Source organism: Miscanthus floridulus, chromosome 16 (assembly GCF_019320115.1).
Source record: "Miscanthus floridulus cultivar M001 chromosome 16, ASM1932011v1, whole genome shotgun sequence".
Taxonomy (NCBI): Eukaryota; Viridiplantae; Streptophyta; class Magnoliopsida; order Poales; family Poaceae; genus Miscanthus; species Miscanthus floridulus.
Window position 1 is genome coordinate 68,345,832 of NC_089595.1, and position 20,502 is coordinate 68,366,333.

General features: G+C 47.4%; 1 protein-coding gene and 1 long non-coding RNA gene across 2 annotated transcripts; one reads left to right on the plus strand and one right to left on the minus strand.

Moving 5' to 3' along the window:
• Window positions 1-130: 130 nt before the first annotated feature.
• LOC136512059 (elongation factor 1-alpha-like) lies at window positions 131-3,585 on the plus strand. The gene is made up of 3 exons (XM_066506062.1): window positions 131-223; window positions 1,640-2,121; window positions 2,450-3,585. The coding sequence occupies exons 2-3, from the start codon at window positions 1,660-1,662 to the stop codon at window positions 3,329-3,331; spliced, it is 1,344 nt and encodes a 447-aa protein (XP_066362159.1). The 5' UTR covers window positions 131-223; window positions 1,640-1,659; the 3' UTR covers window positions 3,332-3,585.
• Window positions 3,586-5,854: 2,269 nt separating this feature from the next.
• Window positions 5,855-15,845, minus strand: LOC136514381 (uncharacterized). The gene is made up of 3 exons (XR_010773630.1): window positions 15,357-15,845; window positions 7,049-8,026; window positions 5,855-6,205 (listed from the first exon to the last, which is right to left on the minus strand). It is a non-coding gene; the product is annotated as an uncharacterized lncRNA (long non-coding RNA).
• Window positions 15,846-20,502: the final 4,657 nt, after the last annotated feature.

Consider the following 20,502-nt stretch of genomic DNA (forward strand, 5'->3'; position numbering starts at 1 on the left):
ACCAAATGATGCCATTCATATATGGGCCTCTCTCGGGCTACGTTTATGGGCCTTGGGCCATCATTTGGTAGTCCATTCCTTTGGCTGGCCCGGCCTACGCCGACGGTCGACGCCCCCTTATATAACGCCCCGAACCCTAGAGGCCAGCTCCATAATCCATAACCACCGCCACCGGGCAGCCGTCACCTTGCGGTTCTGCGCCTCCAGTCCAGCTCTTGCTAAGGTATCGTTTCTTCTCGTCAAATCCTCCCTCGCTCGACCTCTTTCCTTAGCTGCTTGATGCGATAGCGACTGGATCAAGGTTGTACTCTGTCGCCTCCCCGTGCCTGTAGTGATTCGGTCCCTCTGTTTGCGATTAATGATAGCTACTGCGCCTCCACTCCCTTAGGGCCCGTTCGTTTCGAGCGGAACGGAGTGCCGGAACCGATCCCGACCGGAAGGCAGCTGTATTTTATACCCGTCAGCTATCACCGGGAAGCGTTCCGACTAGAAATCGACGTAAACGAACGGGCCCTTAGGGTTTTCGGGTTTGGCTTGCTTTCGTGTTTCGATGACCTGATTCATACGGGATTCGATGAATTACTTACATACCGTCGTTGGACGACTTACTGATTGTGCTCGTGGTCGTGTTACCTGGTCTTAATAAGGCCTTGTTTGGATGCGCATGTATTTATCTCAATCCACATGTGTTGAAGTGGAATTAAACTAAATTCCATTCCATTCCACTCCAACACATGTCAGGTCGATTTTTTTGAGGCGCAGAGCTGCTGTAGTTTTGCAGATTTTTGTTCTGTATCCTCTTAGTAGTTCATCTGCATCAATAGTGCACCCTCATCGTATGGGCAAATTTCGGATCTGTAGTTCACCTTAGGGTTTGTGGTTTTTTGCCTTCATGTTTCTCTGATCTGATTGTTAAGGATAGTTTCTTATTAATCCGATGAACTACTTACATACTGCTGGGTGACTTATTGATTGTGCTCGTGGTCGTGTTACCTTGTCTTGATAAAGTGTCGGATCGTACTTTTTGAGGTCTAGAGCTCCTGTAGTTTCTTTGTTTTGCAGATACTTTTGTACTGTATCTGTCTTTGTAGTTCATGTGCCGTAATAGTTGCAACCTCATCGAATGAGCAAATTTCTGATCTGGTTTACGAAGTAGTTTGAGATTCCAATTTTGAACTCTTACTGAATCAAAATTCTGTGCGCACACTTACTAGTTTCCTCTTTTTTTTTCTCGGGCTGCTTTGTTCTTTTTATATTATATTATATTGTTTCCTCTGTGTAGTGTTTCTAGTGCTGCTTTATCCTCTCCCCCGCCCCTGCTGATGTGTATCAGGTTATTTTTAAGCTAATTGCTGCGGTTGCCATAGTTCTTAAGGCGTCGCCTAGGCGTCGCCTAGGCGTCCAGGCGACCCCCAAGCGCCTTGCAAAATGCTCGCCTAGGCGTCTAAGGCGGGCGCCTAGGCGTCTAAGGCGGGCGCCTAGGCGTCTGGGCGGTGGCACATTGTCATGCCTCGCCTTTACGCCTTAAGAACTATGGCGGTTGCAACTTTTGATCTAGTTTTTTATCCCATCTGATAAATTCTTTTGTTAGTGGCTTTGGTGTTTACGTTTCTAATAACTGATTCATCTGGTGTAACAGTTTAAGCTTCACCTCCAGCCATGGGTAAGGAGAAGTCCCACATCAACATTGTGGTTATTGGCCACGTCGACTCTGGCAAGTCAACCACCACCGGCCACCTGATCTACAAGCTTGGAGGCATTGACAAGCGTGTGATCGAGAGGTTCGAGAAGGAGGCCGCTGAAATGAACAAGCGGTCCTTCAAGTACGCGTGGGTGCTCGACAAGCTCAAGGCTGAGCGTGAGAGAGGTATCACCATTGATATCGCTCTGTGGAAGTTCGAGACCACCAAGTACTACTGCACGGTCATTGATGCCCCTGGACACCGTGACTTCATCAAGAACATGATCACTGGTACCTCCCAGGCTGACTGTGCCGTCCTTATCATTGACTCCACCACTGGTGGTTTTGAGGCTGGTATCTCCAAGGATGGCCAGACCCGTGAGCATGCTCTCCTTGCTTTCACCCTTGGTGTGAAGCAGATGATATGCTGCTGCAACAAGGTATCATGAATTTCTGTTTCACTCCTGTTCATTAGTTGATACACAGTATTAGACTATGTGAGCTGTATACAGAATTTGATGCTAGTATACTGTATTGGTTATTCATGTCTATTAGTTAATCTTCATTGGTTAATGGTGCAGAAAGATTCTCTCAATAACTCTGATATGAATTTCTCATTCAATCGCTTGTATTCATTTTGCTTTGCCTTTTATTTCATCTGTACCATTAAGCTAATGATAATGTTCTGTTTCCAAGCTTATACCATGCCCTTGCTCTGGAGAATCAAGCTAATGTTAATTATATTTTCTGTTGCTGTTGTATTTTCAGATGGATGCGACCACTCCCAAGTACTCCAAGGCCCGTTACGATGAGATTGTGAAGGAAGTCTCGTCCTACCTCAAGAAGGTTGGATACAACCCTGACAAGATTGCTTTCGTCCCAATCTCTGGTTTTGAGGGTGACAACATGATTGAGAGGTCCACCAACCTTGACTGGTACAAGGGCCCAACCCTGCTTGAGGCTCTTGACCAGATCACCGAGCCCAAGAGGCCTTCAGACAAGCCCCTGCGTCTGCCCCTCCAGGATGTGTACAAGATTGGTGGTATTGGAACTGTACCAGTTGGTCGTGTGGAGACTGGTGTCATCAAGCCTGGTATGGTTGTCACCTTCGGTCCAACTGGCCTGACTACTGAGGTGAAGTCTGTTGAGATGCACCATGAGGCTCTTCAGGAGGCCCTTCCTGGTGACAATGTTGGCTTCAACGTGAAGAACGTCGCTGTGAAGGATCTCAAGCGTGGGTATGTGGCCTCCAACTCCAAGGATGACCCTGCCAAGGAGGCTGCCAGCTTCACCTCCCAGGTCATCATCATGAACCACCCTGGGCAGATCGGCAACGGCTATGCCCCAGTGCTGGACTGCCACACCTCCCACATCGCTGTCAAGTTTGCTGAGCTCATTACCAAGATCGACAGGCGGTCTGGCAAGGAGCTTGAGAAGGAGCCCAAGTTCCTGAAGAACGGTGATGCTGGTATGGTGAAGATGATTCCCACCAAGCCCATGGTGGTTGAGACTTTCTCTGAGTATCCTCCTCTGGGTCGTTTTGCTGTCCGTGACATGAGGCAGACGGTTGCTGTTGGAGTTATCAAGAGCGTGGAGAAGAAGGATCCTACGGGTGCCAAGGTGACCAAGGCTGCTGCCAAGAAGAAATGATGCCCCTGCCACTTTGTGGTCAATCCTGTGTCTTCTTTTGGGATACCTAGATGCTTTATTACCATGGCTTAAATTTTGTCAATGGCCATTGCTGTGATCGTGTGAACTGTTAAGGTCTTACAGCAATGCCCATTTGGTTGTGGTTCTTGTCAAGTTTCATTATGTCTTAAGCAAAACTTGAATGCTCTTCGACTGATTTGAGCCCTTATTGATGATATGGAATGCTTTGACTTCAAAAGTTTAAATTGCTCAAAGTATTAGCCTTTTTTTCTTATTGTTCCTCTGTTGATGTTGTTTTATGTTTTTGTTTCATTTAGCAATTTAGCAATTTGGACTGGCCCGAGCATACTCCACTTGCTCTGGGGGGTATAGCTCAGTTGGTAGAGCTCTGCTCTTGCAATTGGGTCGTTGCGATTATGGGTTGGCTGTCTAATTGTTTGGGCGTCTAATTGTAATGATAGTATCTTGTACCTGAACTGGTGGCTCACTTTTTCTAAGTAATGGGGAAGAGGAAACATGAAGATGGGCTGTCAAAAAGGTAGAGGAGGTAGGATGGCCGTATTGATATTGGTAGGGCGATTGTGTGAATGGAAAGTAGGTATCCAAGATATTGGACACTTAGGAGAAATAATAATGTCCAGCATGGACAAAATGTACTGCTCTGAATTTAGAATAATATTAATGGACTAATTGAATTTGTAGCATGGACTATTGCTCTGAATTTAGAATAATATATATGTTGAGATTGTATTAATTAATATTAATATTAATATATGGTGGGTTAGTGGTACAAGAGTAAAATTTTGTAAGGAACATGAAGATGCTCATATATTCCTGAGCGTGGACTAAATCTATTAATGGGAGAGGCAAAATTGTAGAATCTCGCTTAATTGAATCTCGTGTTAGTGTATTAGTTTCTAAACGTTATGTATATGTACCCTTTCAACCTGATTTGATTTATTTGAGCAAATTTCAGCAACCAAAGGTCTGAGTCTCCAGTGGGCTGGTTTTTGCAATGGTTGAGGTGTCCACCAGGAGTTGGCAATCGGTAAGATAAGCACAGTGACCATGATGTATCACATTAGCAAGTTGCATAGCCATTGCTTCAGCTTGGAGAGGGTCGGTGGCTTCATGCGCCAGAGTTTTGATCATTAAGTTCTGAGTGGCATGGTACCTGTAGGTTGTGCACATGTATGCCAATGCCAGCTGGCATGGGCACCTGAATTTGCTGCTCTGAAGGAATTGAGGCATCAATGTACTAGCATTTTGTTGTTATGGTAGAAGATTGTTCCCCACCATTGGAACCTGATTGCACTCGTCCTCGCATGTGCTTGGTACTGGAATGTTGCGCCACCTGTTCATCGTCCGCAAAAGAAAATAATGGCCCCGTTCGGCTCGCTAAAGCTGGGCTGAAAGTGGCTGAAAAATATTATTCTGACTGAAATGTTATGAGAGAAAAATAATGTTCCGACTGAAAAAAGAAGCCGAACAAGCCGGATATAAAATAAGCCGAACAGAGCCAATAAGTATAAACCTTTCCATAAGAAGGGGCAGTCCAGAACGAGTTATTAGGAAAGTACTCGGCCTTTAGAATGTCTCTGAGGTGAGGGTCTTGGGCTGCAACAATTTTCCATGCTTGGTGAATGAGTAAGCTCCTTTTTTTATTTTTTTATTTTTTTGCGAGGAATGAGTAAGCTCTTGTTGACCGTGTGGACATCCCTGATACCAAGGCCACCTCTTTCTTTGGGTTGACAAATGTCATCCCAGGATCTAAAGGCTATTGGGTTGGATTGTTCACCCTCTTGGCTGCGTACCCACCAGAAACGACGGATAATAGAAGTAATCCTATCAATGAAAGTTTTGGAGAAAAAAAAAAGATGGTGGCCATATAATAGACAGGTATATAGAAGCTCGCACAGAATTTATATAAACTAGTCTCCCTGCATGGTTGAGTTTATTGGCCTTGCTAGAAGCGAGCATAGATCTGAATTTATGGTAAATGAAACTATATAGGCTTTTTGATCTGTCCTTTTGTGAGAATGCCCGTGCGTTGCTACGGGAGAGCCTCGATTTTTTCTACGCAAAAGAGTATAGAAAAGAAACTACATGTAAGTATATCTTTGAGATCTCATCGAAGTAAATGTCAAACAACAGACAGGACACCTAAAATGCTAACCAGTGGTTGATATTGTCCAACTCCAGTTTTGGCAACAATGCATACAGGTCTAGTGAATTCGCATCCCCAAGTGATTCCTTTCTGACAATTATTTTAACTTGTGCATAGTCACAAATTATTGAGGTTGCTTCACACCCACAGCTCTGTACAGATTCGTGGATATCATGGAATACCATTATATTTGATCATGGGATTTAATTAGCACCAGGGGAAAAGTGCTATGATACCTCCTTCCCAGCTTCCCTAGCTATGCAAGACGCATATTTGCCGAAACATGGAGTACCCACATATGACATATTCGAATAAGAAAAATTATATCATACCAAACAATTCATCGAGGTATCTTATCTACACATGCAAACGGACAGAATTCGTGAGTACTCAATGACCAAAAACAGTAAATAATGTAGTGATTTACATAGTCTATGAACACCTGACATAAATAAACTGAATCTCTTAGTCATTCAGGCACATTATCCATTGGAGCGTCAAAGAACAAAGCACCCTGGAGCAGTAACTATTTTTTGCTCAGCAACATGAAGATAACGTAGCTGGTATGTGACACGACAGATATGCATTTGTACATAACAGCGTTAGCAGATTAGCTGCAGCAGCCAGCAGCCACCACCTTGAGAAGATGAGCTACCAGCACCTCCAGATTGGCCAGAGACTACATATCTGACTTTGATTCCACAAGACTGCAAATTTGACAAAAGATGTATGAGATCATAATCATGTGGCAGTAACAAGATACATATTACAAGCAAACAAAATGTTTTGGGGAGCAGGACAAGTTTCCTGATGGGCAAATGCCATTTCACTATCAGAGAATTTCTAGTGTCTAGAAAAATGCTTTCTCTGCTAATCCTTGGACACTAAAAAGTAAAAATATATCTTCCTTATCTCTTTTAGCATCAAGAACACCTCCCCCTCAAAATTATATCAAAAAGTTTATCCAATTATGCGATTTCAGAAAAGTTACTTCTCTGACATTCATTATATCATAAACCAAAAGAGTACCAGCAGCGCCTCTGTGGCATGATCTAGTTACAGATCTAATTATTCTTTACCAGCCTGTACAATGTTAAAAGACAGCGCAATCAGGTCAGATGAATGAGGCATGTGGCTACGTAGGTATTCCATATTATTAACATTATGGCATGGCACAAAGGATGACTTAAATCGACAAAACGGTCCCATAGTTTAGCGCGTTAACAATCCGATAATTTCAGTGGGGTGAGGCACACTTATAAAGAACAAAAAGAATATCCGCCATATCGCAGCTTCAGAGCTCAGCAAGATACAATGTTTTCATCTTGAACTACAGATACCCAAAACAACTTTATGCCATACCAATTGGACATCATAAATTCCAACCAGACTTGAGTAGCTAAAGTCCCATGAACAAGCAAGCAAGCAACTGAGGAAGCAATTATGTTTCCTTAATTGGTAGTGGTAGATCCTATGGCAACCTGAAGTATCTAAACGGCAGTGTAAGAACCAAAGAAAGTAGCAGAAGTAAAGAGTAAGAGGGCACCGACCATGTCCCAAATCTTGAGCTTGATGTGCTTGTTGTCGATGGTGATCATCCGGGCCTGAACTTGATGCCGACTCGGTGAGAGTAAGAACCAAAAGCATACCAGATTGAATAAGGTAGCCTTCCTGCCACAAAGATTCCACTTTCACTGGCCACCAATGATAACGAATTCCGCAAATACATCCTCCAATTCCCCTTGTAGCACCCAGCTCCTGGCCATCTCAATCAATGGCAAGCACTCCCGGCACAACATTCATAAACTGCTGAAACATAGAATCTCCGTGCTGAGTGTGCCCATGGATTGGGCCAGCCAAAGTGCCACCCCTCAATCCCCAATATCCATCCACCAGAACAGCCATTAGGCCCATTCGCACTGCAGTTTCAGCAAGCCAGACTCCAAGATGGGGCAGTGAGAGGTAATTACCGAACACATTTGAATCACATCCAAGTGCAGAGATTGGATTCAATGAGTACAGTCCCAGAACAGCCAGCAGCTTGTAATAATCAGAGAGCTCCTGGTTTAGTGCTATACACTACTGTTTCCTCATGCTGCTCAGGTACCTCATTGCTTTCTCATTTCAAATCTGTAGATGAACATGCCAATATTTTCATGAATACTAATATCATACCTGCAAAAATAGTATCTGTCAACAGTGTGCCAAAGGGATCAGTCATTGGTGTTCCACATTTTTTCCAGGGAATAAAGGTCTCCCCAGTCAAAATCTTTGCAAAAATGCAACCAATGCTCCACTCAAACTGCATATCCAACTCAAACTGCATATATTACATTGTGTAAAACTGAAAACTGTTTATATTAGAGAATATATGAGTGCTGCAAAAATCAGACTTCATATATTACATTTTTTAAAACTGAAAACTTAAAACTCTGAACCCCATGTGCCTTCCTAATCCATCTTAGCACTTTATCACCAGAGCCACTGACCAAGGTAAGAATCATGGTACAAACGAAGGTTCTCTGTGACTACAAAGTAGGGAAAAATCTTAATTAGGTATCTGAAGGCAACAAATAATAATAACAGTTGTTGCAGACGATAGCCAAATTACAAGATCATGCTAAAAAAAGATAATCATTTCACTCCCGTCCATATAAAAACGCCGCAAGTTTGGCAACAGCATTCCAATCCCGAACTAAAAAAATCTAAAACATAATAATTATTTTAAAAAACAGTATGTGTGTTTCATCCCGCAGCAAGGCAAACAAAATGGTTATCCAAATGGGTCAGGCAACAAAAATCAACAGAAACCACCAAGCAACTAAACCAACAAAGCTAATGGCCTGATTGGAAACTTTGGATTACTCTGTGTTAGAATGATCTCAATCCCGAGTTGGGCCCAACGGCCCAACTCGGGCCCCTTGACCCACGCGCCCTGATCGGGGGCGCCCAGCCCACTATAGCTGGAGGGCCCCTGTCACCCTGCGCTATAAAAAGAAGGTGGGGGCCGGCGGCTCAAGGCACGAGGTTCACCGTGAGCCGCCACACCCACCTACAAACCCTAACCCGATCCTAGGGGCGCAGCCAGTGACGGGAAGCACCTCCGCCCGCCGCCACTGCACTGCACCATCGTCTACTACTTCACCGACCGACGCACCTCCCCTCTGCCCCGACGCGATGGCCGAGGGCAGCTCCTCCGCCGCCGGATCCTCTTCCTCCGCCCCTGTCAAACCCTCTGGTAAACTCCTCCCACTCTTCCTCTACTTCTCTCTGTCACTGTCTACCGATCCCAAAGTTGTACCCGCTAGATCACTGCTAGACGATCCTAAAGTTATAACAATGGTATCAGTGGCCTACCTAGTCAGTGGATCTCGAGTTTGGGTATACAAGAATCAAATCAAAGTTGTTGACCCGATTTCAATCGGATCAAGAAAGTTGAACCCTAACCCTAACGGATCTGGGAATGGGAAAGGAAAAGAAAGGAGACGGGAGGTCCTACCTGGGCCTACCTGTGCTCACCGCCACCGGCACCACTCCCTTGGTCCGGCGGCTGACCGCCGCCGTTCGCCGGCGCGCGGGTCAAAGGGCAGCGCCGCCGCCTGTGTGCGGTGTGCGCATGCGCCTGCTACTGGGCACCGTCGCGAGGCGGATCGACGGCAGCGCGCTCCGCCTAGGGCGAACGCGCGCGCCGGCGATGAGCCACGCGGTGGCGCCGGTCTTCATCTCTCGGGCCGCCATGGCCGGCTGCTGCTGCTGCTCCGCGCAGAGAGAGAAGAAGAGAGAGCGCGCGGCGCTTGAGAAAGAAGGAAGGAGAGCACAGGGAGCCGCCGGCACCTGCTCCGGCCGGGCCGCCGGTGAGCCGGCGGCGGCGACCCGCAGGCGGCTGCCATGGGTGCTCGCCTCGCTCTGCTGCTCGGCGGCTGCGGCTGAGAAAGAAGGGAGAGGATGGAAATGAGGAGTTAGGTTTCCGGGGCGCCGGCTCGCTGGTTTTGATCCGGCCGAAATTGGCGCTCGTCCGTCGGATGAGTTTTGGGCGGCCGAGAACGCTCGGGCCAACTTTTGGCCCAGGCGGGCAGAGGCGGCAGGCCGATTAGCCGGCCCAGGCCCACGTTAGGGCCTGGGACCGGATCGGCATGTGGCGCTGGCGGGAAAGGCCGGCTGGGCCGGGCCGAATTCGGTGTCTTGGGCCGCAAACAACGAACGAAAAAAAAAAAAAAAAAAAAGCGGGGCCGCTGCGCTGGCCGGGCCGCCGAGCTGGGCTGGGCCGCCAGCAGGCAGCAGCGCGCGCGCGCGTGCGGGAGGCCGTGGGCCGAGGCTCCGCGTTGTGGGCCGAAATGGTTTTTTGCCTTTTGGAAATTACAGTTATGGTTTTTCTATTTTCCAGAATCATTTTGATGCATATTTGAATGCATTTTGAATTGAAAGATGATACTTTTTCTGCACAAATTTGTCCAACGATAATTTGTTCAGACAACAGTAAAGTTATTTCTCAAATGTTTCTGGAAAATTGATTATACAAAAGTTAAAGTTTCCGCTGCGTATTTAAATTGTTATCGTTTTCATTATTAAATTCGAACCAACGGGAGAGTTTAATATTTGAAAATGGATAATTTTACTGTGATTATAATGTTGTTATTATTCTGACCAACGTTGATTAATAGCAATATTATGATGTGGATTAATAGTTGTTGTCTACATTAATTCTATTTCTGCCCAACGGTGATTTAGAATTATTGCAAAGTAAATTTTATATTATGTTCTCACCTCATATGAATTGTAATTTCAGGTAGTTCCTCCCTGATGTCTGCCCTGAGAGAGATTCCACCACTGAGGGGAGACAACTACCTTGAGTGGAAGAGGAAGATTGACTTCACTTTCACTATAGCTGAGGTTGACTGGGTGCTCACTGAACCGTGTCCCACAGTGCCTGTGGAACCGGTGCGGGAGGCCAGTGAAAGTGATGAAGCATGGGACAAAAGGGTGAAAGATTTTGGACCCATAAAGATGGCTTATGACATAAAGCATACTCGATGGGTCAGTGACAACAAGAAATGTTGTGCTGTCATTGAGAATACAATTGACCCAGCTCTTACAGGGTCAATTGAAAAGTGTGACACTGCTGTTGCTTACTTTGAGAGGATCAAGAACCAGTTCACTGGTTCCTCCAAAGTGTATGCTACCCATTTGTTCAGGCAATTGACAAATGAAAAGTTCAAAGGAGGTAGCATATGTGACCATATCCTGAAAATGAGTCACTTGGCAAATAAGCTGAAAGGAATGGAACTGGAGATACAACCACAGCTCCTTATCCATTTTGTTTTAGCTTCCTTGCCTAGAGAGTATGAGAATTTTGTCATAAGCTACAACATGCAGCCTGAGAAATGGGACTTAGACAAGCTCATTGCTCAGTGTGTTGATGAGGAGCTCAGGATCAATGGCCAACCTGGTGGCCAAGCGAACCTGGTCAAAGGGAAGGGCAAAAGGCCCTTCAATCCTGGCTCCCCAGCAAAGAAAGGTCCTATGCAACAGAAACCACACTTTCAGCAACAGGGCAAGCCACAGGCAGGTGAAAACTTGTGCTGGCACTGTGGAAAGGAGGGGCACAAGAAGACTGACTGCCCTGATTGGTTAAGAGAGCTCATGAAGAAAAAGGGTGAGAATATTATTTCATTTGTAAATGAATCTCTGTATGCAAAGTTTTCAAAGTCAACATGGTTTATTGACTCTGGTGCAACTATTCATGTTGCAAACTCTTTACAGGGATTCATTTCGACGAGAACTACGCTAAAAAGAGAAGAGGCCATTAGCGTTGCGAATGGCGTACAGGCTGCAGTAGAGGCAATTGGAGATGTAGCATTAGATTTACCTAATGGCTATAGTCTTACTTTGAGAGATGTTTTTTATGTTCCTACACTGCAGCGCAATTTGATAAGTGTAATAAAGTTGGATGATTCAGGTTTTACCTGTAATTTTGGACATGGCAAATGTGTCATTTGGTTTAATGATATTTGTGTTGGTCTTGCCTTCCGACAAGACGAATTATATATGTTATCGCTATGTGAAAGTGTGAATTCCATATGTAATGTGAATGATAGCGTTTCCTCGTCTACAAATGAGAAAAGAAAAAGAAAGCGAACTACAAACGCAACGGCGAAATTATGGCACTGTCGTTTAGGCCATATTTCGAGGGGGAGAATAGAAAGACTAGTAAAGAATGAAATTCTTCCTCCTTTGGAATTCGCTGAATTAGAGCAATGCATCGATTGCATAAAAGGAAAATATGTAAAGCAAATTAAAAAGAATGCCAAACGAAGCACAGGAATATTAGAGATCATTCACACTGACATTTGTGGTCCCTTTCCTGTAAAGAGTGTGGATGGCTATGACTCGTTCATTACATTCACAGATGACTACTCCCGGTTTGGCTATATTTATCCAATTAAAGGAAGAGATGAAGCATTGGATAAGTTTAAAATATTTAAGGCTGAAGTGAAAAATCAGCATAGTTTAAAGATTAAGCTAGTCCGGTCCGACCGTGGGGGGAGTACTATGGTCGGCATACCCCATATGGTCAAGTTCCTGGACCTTTCGCAAGGTTCTTACAGGAAAATGGTATAGTTGCCCAGTATTCCATGCCGGGTGAACCTCAGCAAAATGGAGTAGCTGAAAGGCGTAACCGTACCCTGATGGATATGGTGCGCAGTATGATGAGTTACTCTGATTTACCATTGAGTTTATGGATAGAGGCATTAAAAACCTCCATTCATATTCTCAATAGAGTGCCAAGTAAATCGGTGCCCAAAACACCGTATGAATTATGGACAGGAAGGGTACCTTCACTAGATCACTTGCGTGTGTGGGGGTGTCCTGCTGAGACTAAAGTGTTTAACCCAAATATTGGGAAACTTGATCCCAAAACAGTGAGTTGCCATTTTATTGGCTATCCTGAAAGGTCAAAAGGTTATCGTTTCTACTGTCTCGATAGACTCACAAAGTTTGTGGAAACGAGACACGCTATATTTTTAGAGGATGAAATGATGAGGGAGAGTATGGCTACTCGGAAAATTGATCTTGAAGAGAAGCGGGTGTGTGCACCCAATCCTGTGATTCAGGAGCCATTTTTCGAGCTACCTATTGTTCCTGCACCAATAGTGCAAGACACTGTGGAGCAAGAACCTGTTGTTGTTCCTCCTGTGGTAACAACAGAGGAAAATGAGGAACCTGTTCAGCAGGAACCCATTGAAAATGTTGCCACAAATGAGGGGGAGCAATCTCAGCCTCCAATAGTAGATGTGCCAAATGTAGAGGCCCCTAGAAGGTCTCAAAGAGAAAGAAGGCCAGCTATCTCCAGTGATATATATGAGTTAAATAATATCACTGAAGAGTATCAAATGGAGGGTGATCCCACCTCATTTGAACAAGCCATGAGAAGCGATCATTCATCCAAGTGGTTTGAAGCCATGGAAGATGAAATGAGATCGATGAGTGCCAACGATGTTTGGGACTTGGAAGAAATTCCCAAAGGAGCCAAAACAGTAGGCTGTAAATGGGTCTACAAAATAAAATATGACTCCCAAGGGAAGATAGAGAGATTTAAAGCGCGACTTGTGGCTAAAGGTTTCACACAAAGGGAGGGAATTGATTACACTGAGACCTTTTCTCCAGTCTCATGTAAAGATTCTCTCAGAATAATAATGGCATTGGTGGCACACTATGATTTAGAGTTGCATCAGATGGATGTGAAGACGGCATTCCTAAATGGGGATTTGGAGGAAAATGTATACATGGCACAACCGAAAGGTTTTGTCGTGGAAGGCAAAGAAAAGATGGGATGTCGCCTAAAGAAATCGATTTATGGGTTAAAGCAAGCTTTAAGGCAGTGGAACTTGAAGTTTGATAAAACTGTAAAGAATTTTGGGTTTAAAGCAAATGTCGAGGACAATTATGTTTATACAAAGTTTAAGAATGGGAAATACATTTTCCTAGTCCTGTACATAGACGATATTTTACTTGCAAGTAATGATATGAGTCTACTACAGGAGACAAAAAGATTTTTGTCCTCAAAGTTTGAGATGAAAGATCTTGGTGAAGCTTCCTATGTTTTGGGCATAGAAATTCACCGAGATAGAAGAAAGGGGGTATTAGGACTGTCTCAAAAGGCATACATTGAAAAGGTCTTGGAGAAATTCCAGATGCATAAATGTAGTCCTTCACCTGCACCTATAGTCAAGGGCGATAAGTATGGGGATTTTCAGTGTCCCAAGAATGAGTATGAGCTCAACCAAATGAAAAGTGTTCCATATGCTTCAGCTGTTGGACATTTACAGTATGCTCAAGTATGCACACGCCCTGACTTGGCTTATGTAACCGGGTTGCTTGGCAGATTCCAAAGTAATCCAGGTGTTGAACACTGGAAATTGGTAAAGAAAGTTTTGCGATATTTACAAGGTACAAAAGACCTGATGCTAACATACAGAAGATCTGAATCCCTAAAGATCTTGGGATACTCAGATTCTGATTATGCGGGAGATGACAGAAAGTCCACATCTGGATATGTGTTCACTCTCGCAAAAGGAGCTATATCATGGAAAAGCTCAAAACAAACAGTTACTACAAACTCTACTATGTATGCCGAGTTTGTGGCATGTTATGAGGCATCAGGGCAGGTGAATTGGCTAAAGAAATTCATACCCGGTTTAAAAGTGGTCGATGACATCAATGGACCAATGACTCTATACTGTGATAATAATCCAGCTATAGAGTATGCTCACAACAATAGGTCAAGTGGTGCTGCCAAACACATTGACATAAAGTACTATGTTGTGAAAGAGAAAATCCAGGATCGTGTTATAAATCTTGAGCACATAAGCACTGAAAAGATGCTCGCGGATCCGCTTACAAAAGGCTTACCATCCAAAGTGTTCGTTGAACACGTAGCCAGCATGGGTTTAAGGAGAAGCCTATGATTCCTGGATAATAATAAGGGCCCAAAGATAAAGTATTTATTTATTTCAAACCAGAGATGTGTATTGTAGCTGTGAAATCCAACGGCAATAGACTGTGACGATGAAACATGTTCTATGCACAAATCTGAGATGGAATAAGTAAAATGAAAAGGTTAAAGTGAAAGAGTAAAGTTAAAGATAAAATTAAAGATGAGATCAAGGGGGAGAATGTTAGAATGATCTCAATCCCGAGTTGGGCCCAACGGCCCAACTCGGGCCCCTTGACCCACGCGCCCTGATCGGGGGCGCCCAGCCCACTATGGCTGGAGGGGCCCTGTCACCCTGCGCTATAAAAAGAAGGTGGGGGCCGACGGCTCAAGGCACGAGGTTCACCGTGAGCCGCCACACCCACCTACAAACCCTAACCCGATCCTAGGGGCGCAGCCAGTGACGGAAAGCACCTCCGCCCGCCGCCACTGCACTGCACCATCGTCTACTACTTCACCGACCGACGCACCTCCCCTCTGCCCCGACGCGATGGCCGAGGGCAGCTCCTCCGCCGCCGGATCCTCTTCCTCCGCCCCTGTCAAACCCTCTGGTAAACTCCTCCCACTCTTCCTCTACTTCTCTCTGTCACTGTCTACCGATCCCAAAGTTGTACCCGCTAGATCACTGCTAGACGATCCTAAAGTTATAACACTCTGCACTTGTAAATATACACGTATAATTTCCTTATGAATTAAGAATAGAGACATAAACAGAATCACGCGTTGCAGCTACTATTTCAGTGTTTTACACAGGTTTGCTTTGACAGCAAAAGGCACAAGGCAACTTTCATCAGCTGAGATGGTGGCGTACATGGGTGCTTGAGGTAGGCGGTAGCATCAAGTAACGCCGACGTTCGACAACTAACCTTCTCGGCTGCTCTCTTGCAAGGCCGTGGAGCAGATCGAGCTAGGTGGTGTCACCCAGCGGGTTCCTACCAGCACTCGTTGCAGGGCCTCGCCGGCTCCTCGTCGGGGCAGGGCGGGACAGTCCGGCGGCAGCCTCGAGTGCCAAGCGGGCGAGGGCGGATCTGAGAGAGAGAGAGAGGTGCGCCCGGGTTGCTGCCGTCGAGTAGGGCTGGGCTCACGCCGATGTACCCGCCGCCGTCGCCGCCACAGGAGGATGAGGAGGCGGCGGAGAGGTGGGCTCGCCGCTGCAGGAGGAGGAGGAGGAGGAGGGCGCCGTTTCCCGCGTCCGCGTCCGCGTCCGCGTCTGATGCCCTCAGCGGCGGCGACGTTGGGGGCGCTCAACGGAGGCAGCGTTGGAGGCGCTCGGCGGCGGCGGCCTCTGGGGCGCTCGGCGGAGGGGCGAGTCGCCTGGAGTCGCGTTTTATTTTCTGAGGACGGTTGAGGAAGCCGGTGGGTTCGTGGGTTAGGGAGGCAGGTGAGCGAGGCAGACCGAAGGCAGGTGTGGAGTGTGGACGATCGCAGTTTCGTCTTTAATATGTACTCGTGCCCGTGCGCTGCGGACAGCTAAACTCATGTACTCAGAACGATAGGACGCTATGATACGATAATAATATTATGAAATTAAATAGTAAAGTAATATTTAATTTAAAAACAAAGTTCGTAAATATCTTTGTGTTGCAATTGGAAAAAACAATGTCGCGATAATTTGAGTATTAATGTGTGTTGTATTGTTACCATATCAGTGCTGAAGAGAAGACAGTTGGCAAAGCTTGATTACCAACGCTCTGTTTGGTTAATTGTTGTGAGAGAAAAACACTATTCTATAATTGAAAAATGGAGCTGATTCTGATTTATAAGCTCAGACGAACAGAACGCAAGTGTTTGTCGGCTACATCATCATGGGCTAACTGAGCTATGGTGCACAAACAAAAGTTGTATATTATATGGGTTTGATTGCTCGAGCCGGATGTTGTTCAATCAAATCAGGCATCGAGTGAAGGGGAACCAATCATTTTTTCAGATAAGTATCAGCTAAAATCACTTTCTTAAGGAGGGCTCATACCTTCAAATGAGGCATGGTTGATTATCCACGGAGAGCTCAGAACACATATTGATGTTTAATCTGTTAATGACTTCAGTCGTCTAGAAATCAAAACTCATTTTGTTGTCATCATAGTACATCCAAAACTTAGGCGACGTTTTCTGTTGGCCATCACCCTTTGTTGTTCCTCCCGTCTACAGCAATAGTGTCGCTTCATTTTAGCAGATCGACTGCCTATGCTTGCCCCCGCCTACCGCTAACCAACCTCCATCCACGACTCCCCGCCCTTATCTGACCCAACCACCATCCTCCTCCGCCCGCAGCTAGCGGCGTCACCGACATCTCACCGCTTCGCCCGGGCCCGCCTCCTCCCGCGCCCGCCTCCTCCGCCTGGCTGGCCTGCTACCCAGCGACTTTCCTATAAGGTTGCCGGCAACCAGAAAACGGCAATGACAACCCTCTCCCCAAACTTGATGCCCGAAATGCCTCCAAGATTTCAGGCGGCTGAAGTCTAGGAGATATGTATCTTAAAATTTGAAGCAATAAAAAAACATTGTAGGAATTCAAAAATCAGCAGTGAAGGTAGAATCGCTCCAACTGCTTCCTCCCTGACACCATGTCTGCACCACGATCTGTGTAGGAGAAATGAAAAGCTCTAAGCTAGAAATCAACTTTGCCCGTAATGTGACAACCATTGGGATTCTAGAAAGGAATGTTCTATGGCAGAACCGCCTGAAATAACGCACTTACGGAGGTGCTCGTCTTCCACCAGACACTAAGCACCCCGAAAGCAAGCTATATCGAGCGAGTTCCATCGGGCACACCCCAAGGGAGAGCCCGAAAGATCCACATTTTTCTCCAAGGATCCAATAATGAGAACGAGTTACAATACTTAATCCATTTCATACATCCAGAGGTCTTGAAAATCTATTCTTATAGTACCAAATTCAAAGTGCGAAATTATCGGGGACCAATATCAGGGTACCCAAAGAGGAGGAGCTAACAACCGTCGAACACTGACTTATCCGCACAATCAAGAGCACGACTACACAGCTTACTGGGTCACCCCCTCGTCCGTCCACCGGGACCATGGGCCCCACCCCAAGCTGACTTCGCCTCGCCCAACGTCCGAGGGCTGGCTTCACCTCGCCTGACGTCCGGGGACTGGCTTCGCCTTGCCTGACCTCTGAGGGCCGACTCCACCTCGCTCGACGTCCGGGGGCTGGCTCTGCCTCGCCCGATGTCCGGGGGTAGACTCGGCCTCGCCCGATGTCCGAGAGCTGGCTCCGTCTCGCCCGACGTCCGGGGGCTAGCTCCGCCTCGCCCGACGTCCAGGGGCTGGCTCCTCCTCACCTGATGTCTGGGGGCAAACTCCGCCTCGCTCGATGTCCAGGGGCTGGCTCCACCTCGCCCGATGTCCGGGGGTAGACTCCGCCTCGCCCGATGTCCGGGAGCTGGCTCCGCCTCACCCGACGTTCGAGGACAGACCCTGCCTCGCCCGACCCCTAGGGGCTAGCTTCGCCTCGCTCGACGTCCGTGGGTAGGCTCCGTCTCGCCCGACCCCCAAGGGCTAGCTTCGCCTCGCCCGACATCCGGGGGTAGACTCCGCCTCGCCCGACGTCCGAGGGCAAGCTCTGTCTCACCCAACGCCAGCGCGCTGCTCCTTCATAACTACGCACGCAGATAAGGCAGGACACTTAAGTCAACCACAATACCGAGGACCCTACCCTGCACGCCTATAGGAAAGTACCAATAAGATATGACAAGACGGGCGCTTTAAGGCCCTTCTGGGCATGTCAGAGCCCGAACAGTGTTGTAGGCGCCGACATTTGTTTTATAGTGTTGTGGGCGCCGCCATTAGGCCCTTGGGCACGGATCCTGACGGTACCATACGACAACCACTATGGTCCAAGAGGAGACTCGCGTCCTCTACAGTGACGGACGTGTGGTCACTGTGTTGTCCGTTCCTCGTAGGGTTGCGGATCGACACCCCGGTCCGTCACGCCGCCCATTGGGGTAGGATGGGATGTGACCACTTGCTGATCAAGCTAGAGCATGGCATCATCAACAGACAGACGCTCAGCATGGAGCTATGCCTAGCATCGTCTGCTATGTCAGCTGGGCTGGCTCAGAGGAAAAGGAAGACCCAGCACCTAAGAAGGACTTTCTTGGCCTCTGGTTTTTCTCCTTTCTCCCATCTGTAATCCTTGCTTCCTCTTGGTCTATAAAAGGGAAGGCGGGGCACCCCGCTAAGGGGATGGATTAATAGAACACACCATGCATCGCATCACACATAGTTGAGTAGCAACCAAGCTCTCAACGCCCTTTCAACCTTTCCATCAGAGACTTAGGACCCGTCCCTCTCTCGTCTGTTTGTAACCCCTACTACGAACTTTTTAGTGCTAATAACACGAGCAATAGCCGCAAACTGGACGTAGAGACATTCTGCCCAAACCAGTATAAACCTTATGTCTTTTAGCATACCATCTGAGTCAAACACGCAATAATACAAATTTACTCGTTGGTGTTTACTCGAAACACCTATAGTTGGCGTGCCAGGTAGGGGACCTTTGCGCGTTCCAACATTAACATCAGGCCATGGATGGCTAGCCACGGAATTGGCTAGGTCCTGGGTGCACACGTGTGCTTCGGTGACCTAGACTTCATCGTCGCAGTGAGAGGAGAGTTGGCATTGGCTCACGCCACCATCCAACCTCTCCCCTCCATCAGCCTCAATTATGGGAGGCTTGAGCGCCAGCTCGACATCTCCCTGGGACCCCAGCCATCTAGGGAGGACCCACACTGCCTCACCCTCTCTCCAGAACACCCCACACGGAGCGCCCCGACAGTGCTTCCGTTCGGTCTCCGCAACTCCATGGCGACCGTTAGCCACCTTGTGGTACAGCGCATGATCCCATCCCCCGCAAACAACGAATTCATGGGGGTGATCAAACACATCGCGGAATCTTTCCACGCCATCCTGGCAGAGGAGCTAGGGTCGCCCTCTGACTTTGACTCTAGTAGGGGAAGACATCACCCCTCTCATGAATGCTTCATGGTAGGTATCCCTGAGGGACACATCAAAAGCGTCCATGAGGGGGAGGTTACTCCAACAAACGACCTTGGCGACGAGGCCGAGAGGGAGACAGCGGCCCTGCCACACATGTTGGTGGAGCAGCTGAAAGCTCGACACCGAGAGATCGAGGAAGCATGACTCCATCTCGAGCAGGAATGCACGGAGCTTGACCAGGAGATAGAGCGCCGCAGAGATGGTGGGCGCGCATGCGCCATGGCCCATGACATGAACCAGAGGATCATTGTAGATGATGAAGCCCTCTCTTGCTTCGCCTGGGCAAGCCAAAACATCGCCGTCACAGTGGCCTTGCTCCATGGCCTTCCAGAGGCCATGACGCCCGAGGATCGTCAGGCCCACCACGAGATTTGCATGTTGCTCAAGCGTGCAGCGGCGCAGCAGGCCGAGAGCTCATTGTCTCAGCGATGCGAGCTCGACGCCAGCCAGTGCACGCTCTCAGAATGCCCTGATAGGGATGCGTCAGTCCACCTAGAACCATAAGGAAGTAGGTAGCGCACCATGGTCCTAGTGCGTTAGCATCTCGGCCACAACCGTGACGTGCGCAACAACCTCGTGCCTGCAGATGTGCCTACGATGACCCGAGATAGGGAGCCAGACATGGCTATCACCCTCAATGTGGTGGACGCTACGATAGTGGTGAGGACTGAAGCCCAAGCCCTAGCCTGCTGGGGCCTTAGGCCTTCGACCATCACATCCTTAACGCTGCTTTCCCGCTGAGGTACCGACCACCAACCAATATCCCAAAGTACTCTGGGGAAACAAACCTTGGACTATGGCTCAAAGACTATTGGCTTGCCTACCAAGCCGGTGGTGCGGATAATGATGACTTCATTATCTGCAACCTTCCACTGTTCTTGGCCGATTCGGCACGAGCGTGGTTGGAACACCTGCCGTCCAACAGAATCTAGAGTTGGGCGGACCTAAAGGAGATCTTTGTGGAGAACTTCTAGGGCACATACGAGCGCCCTGG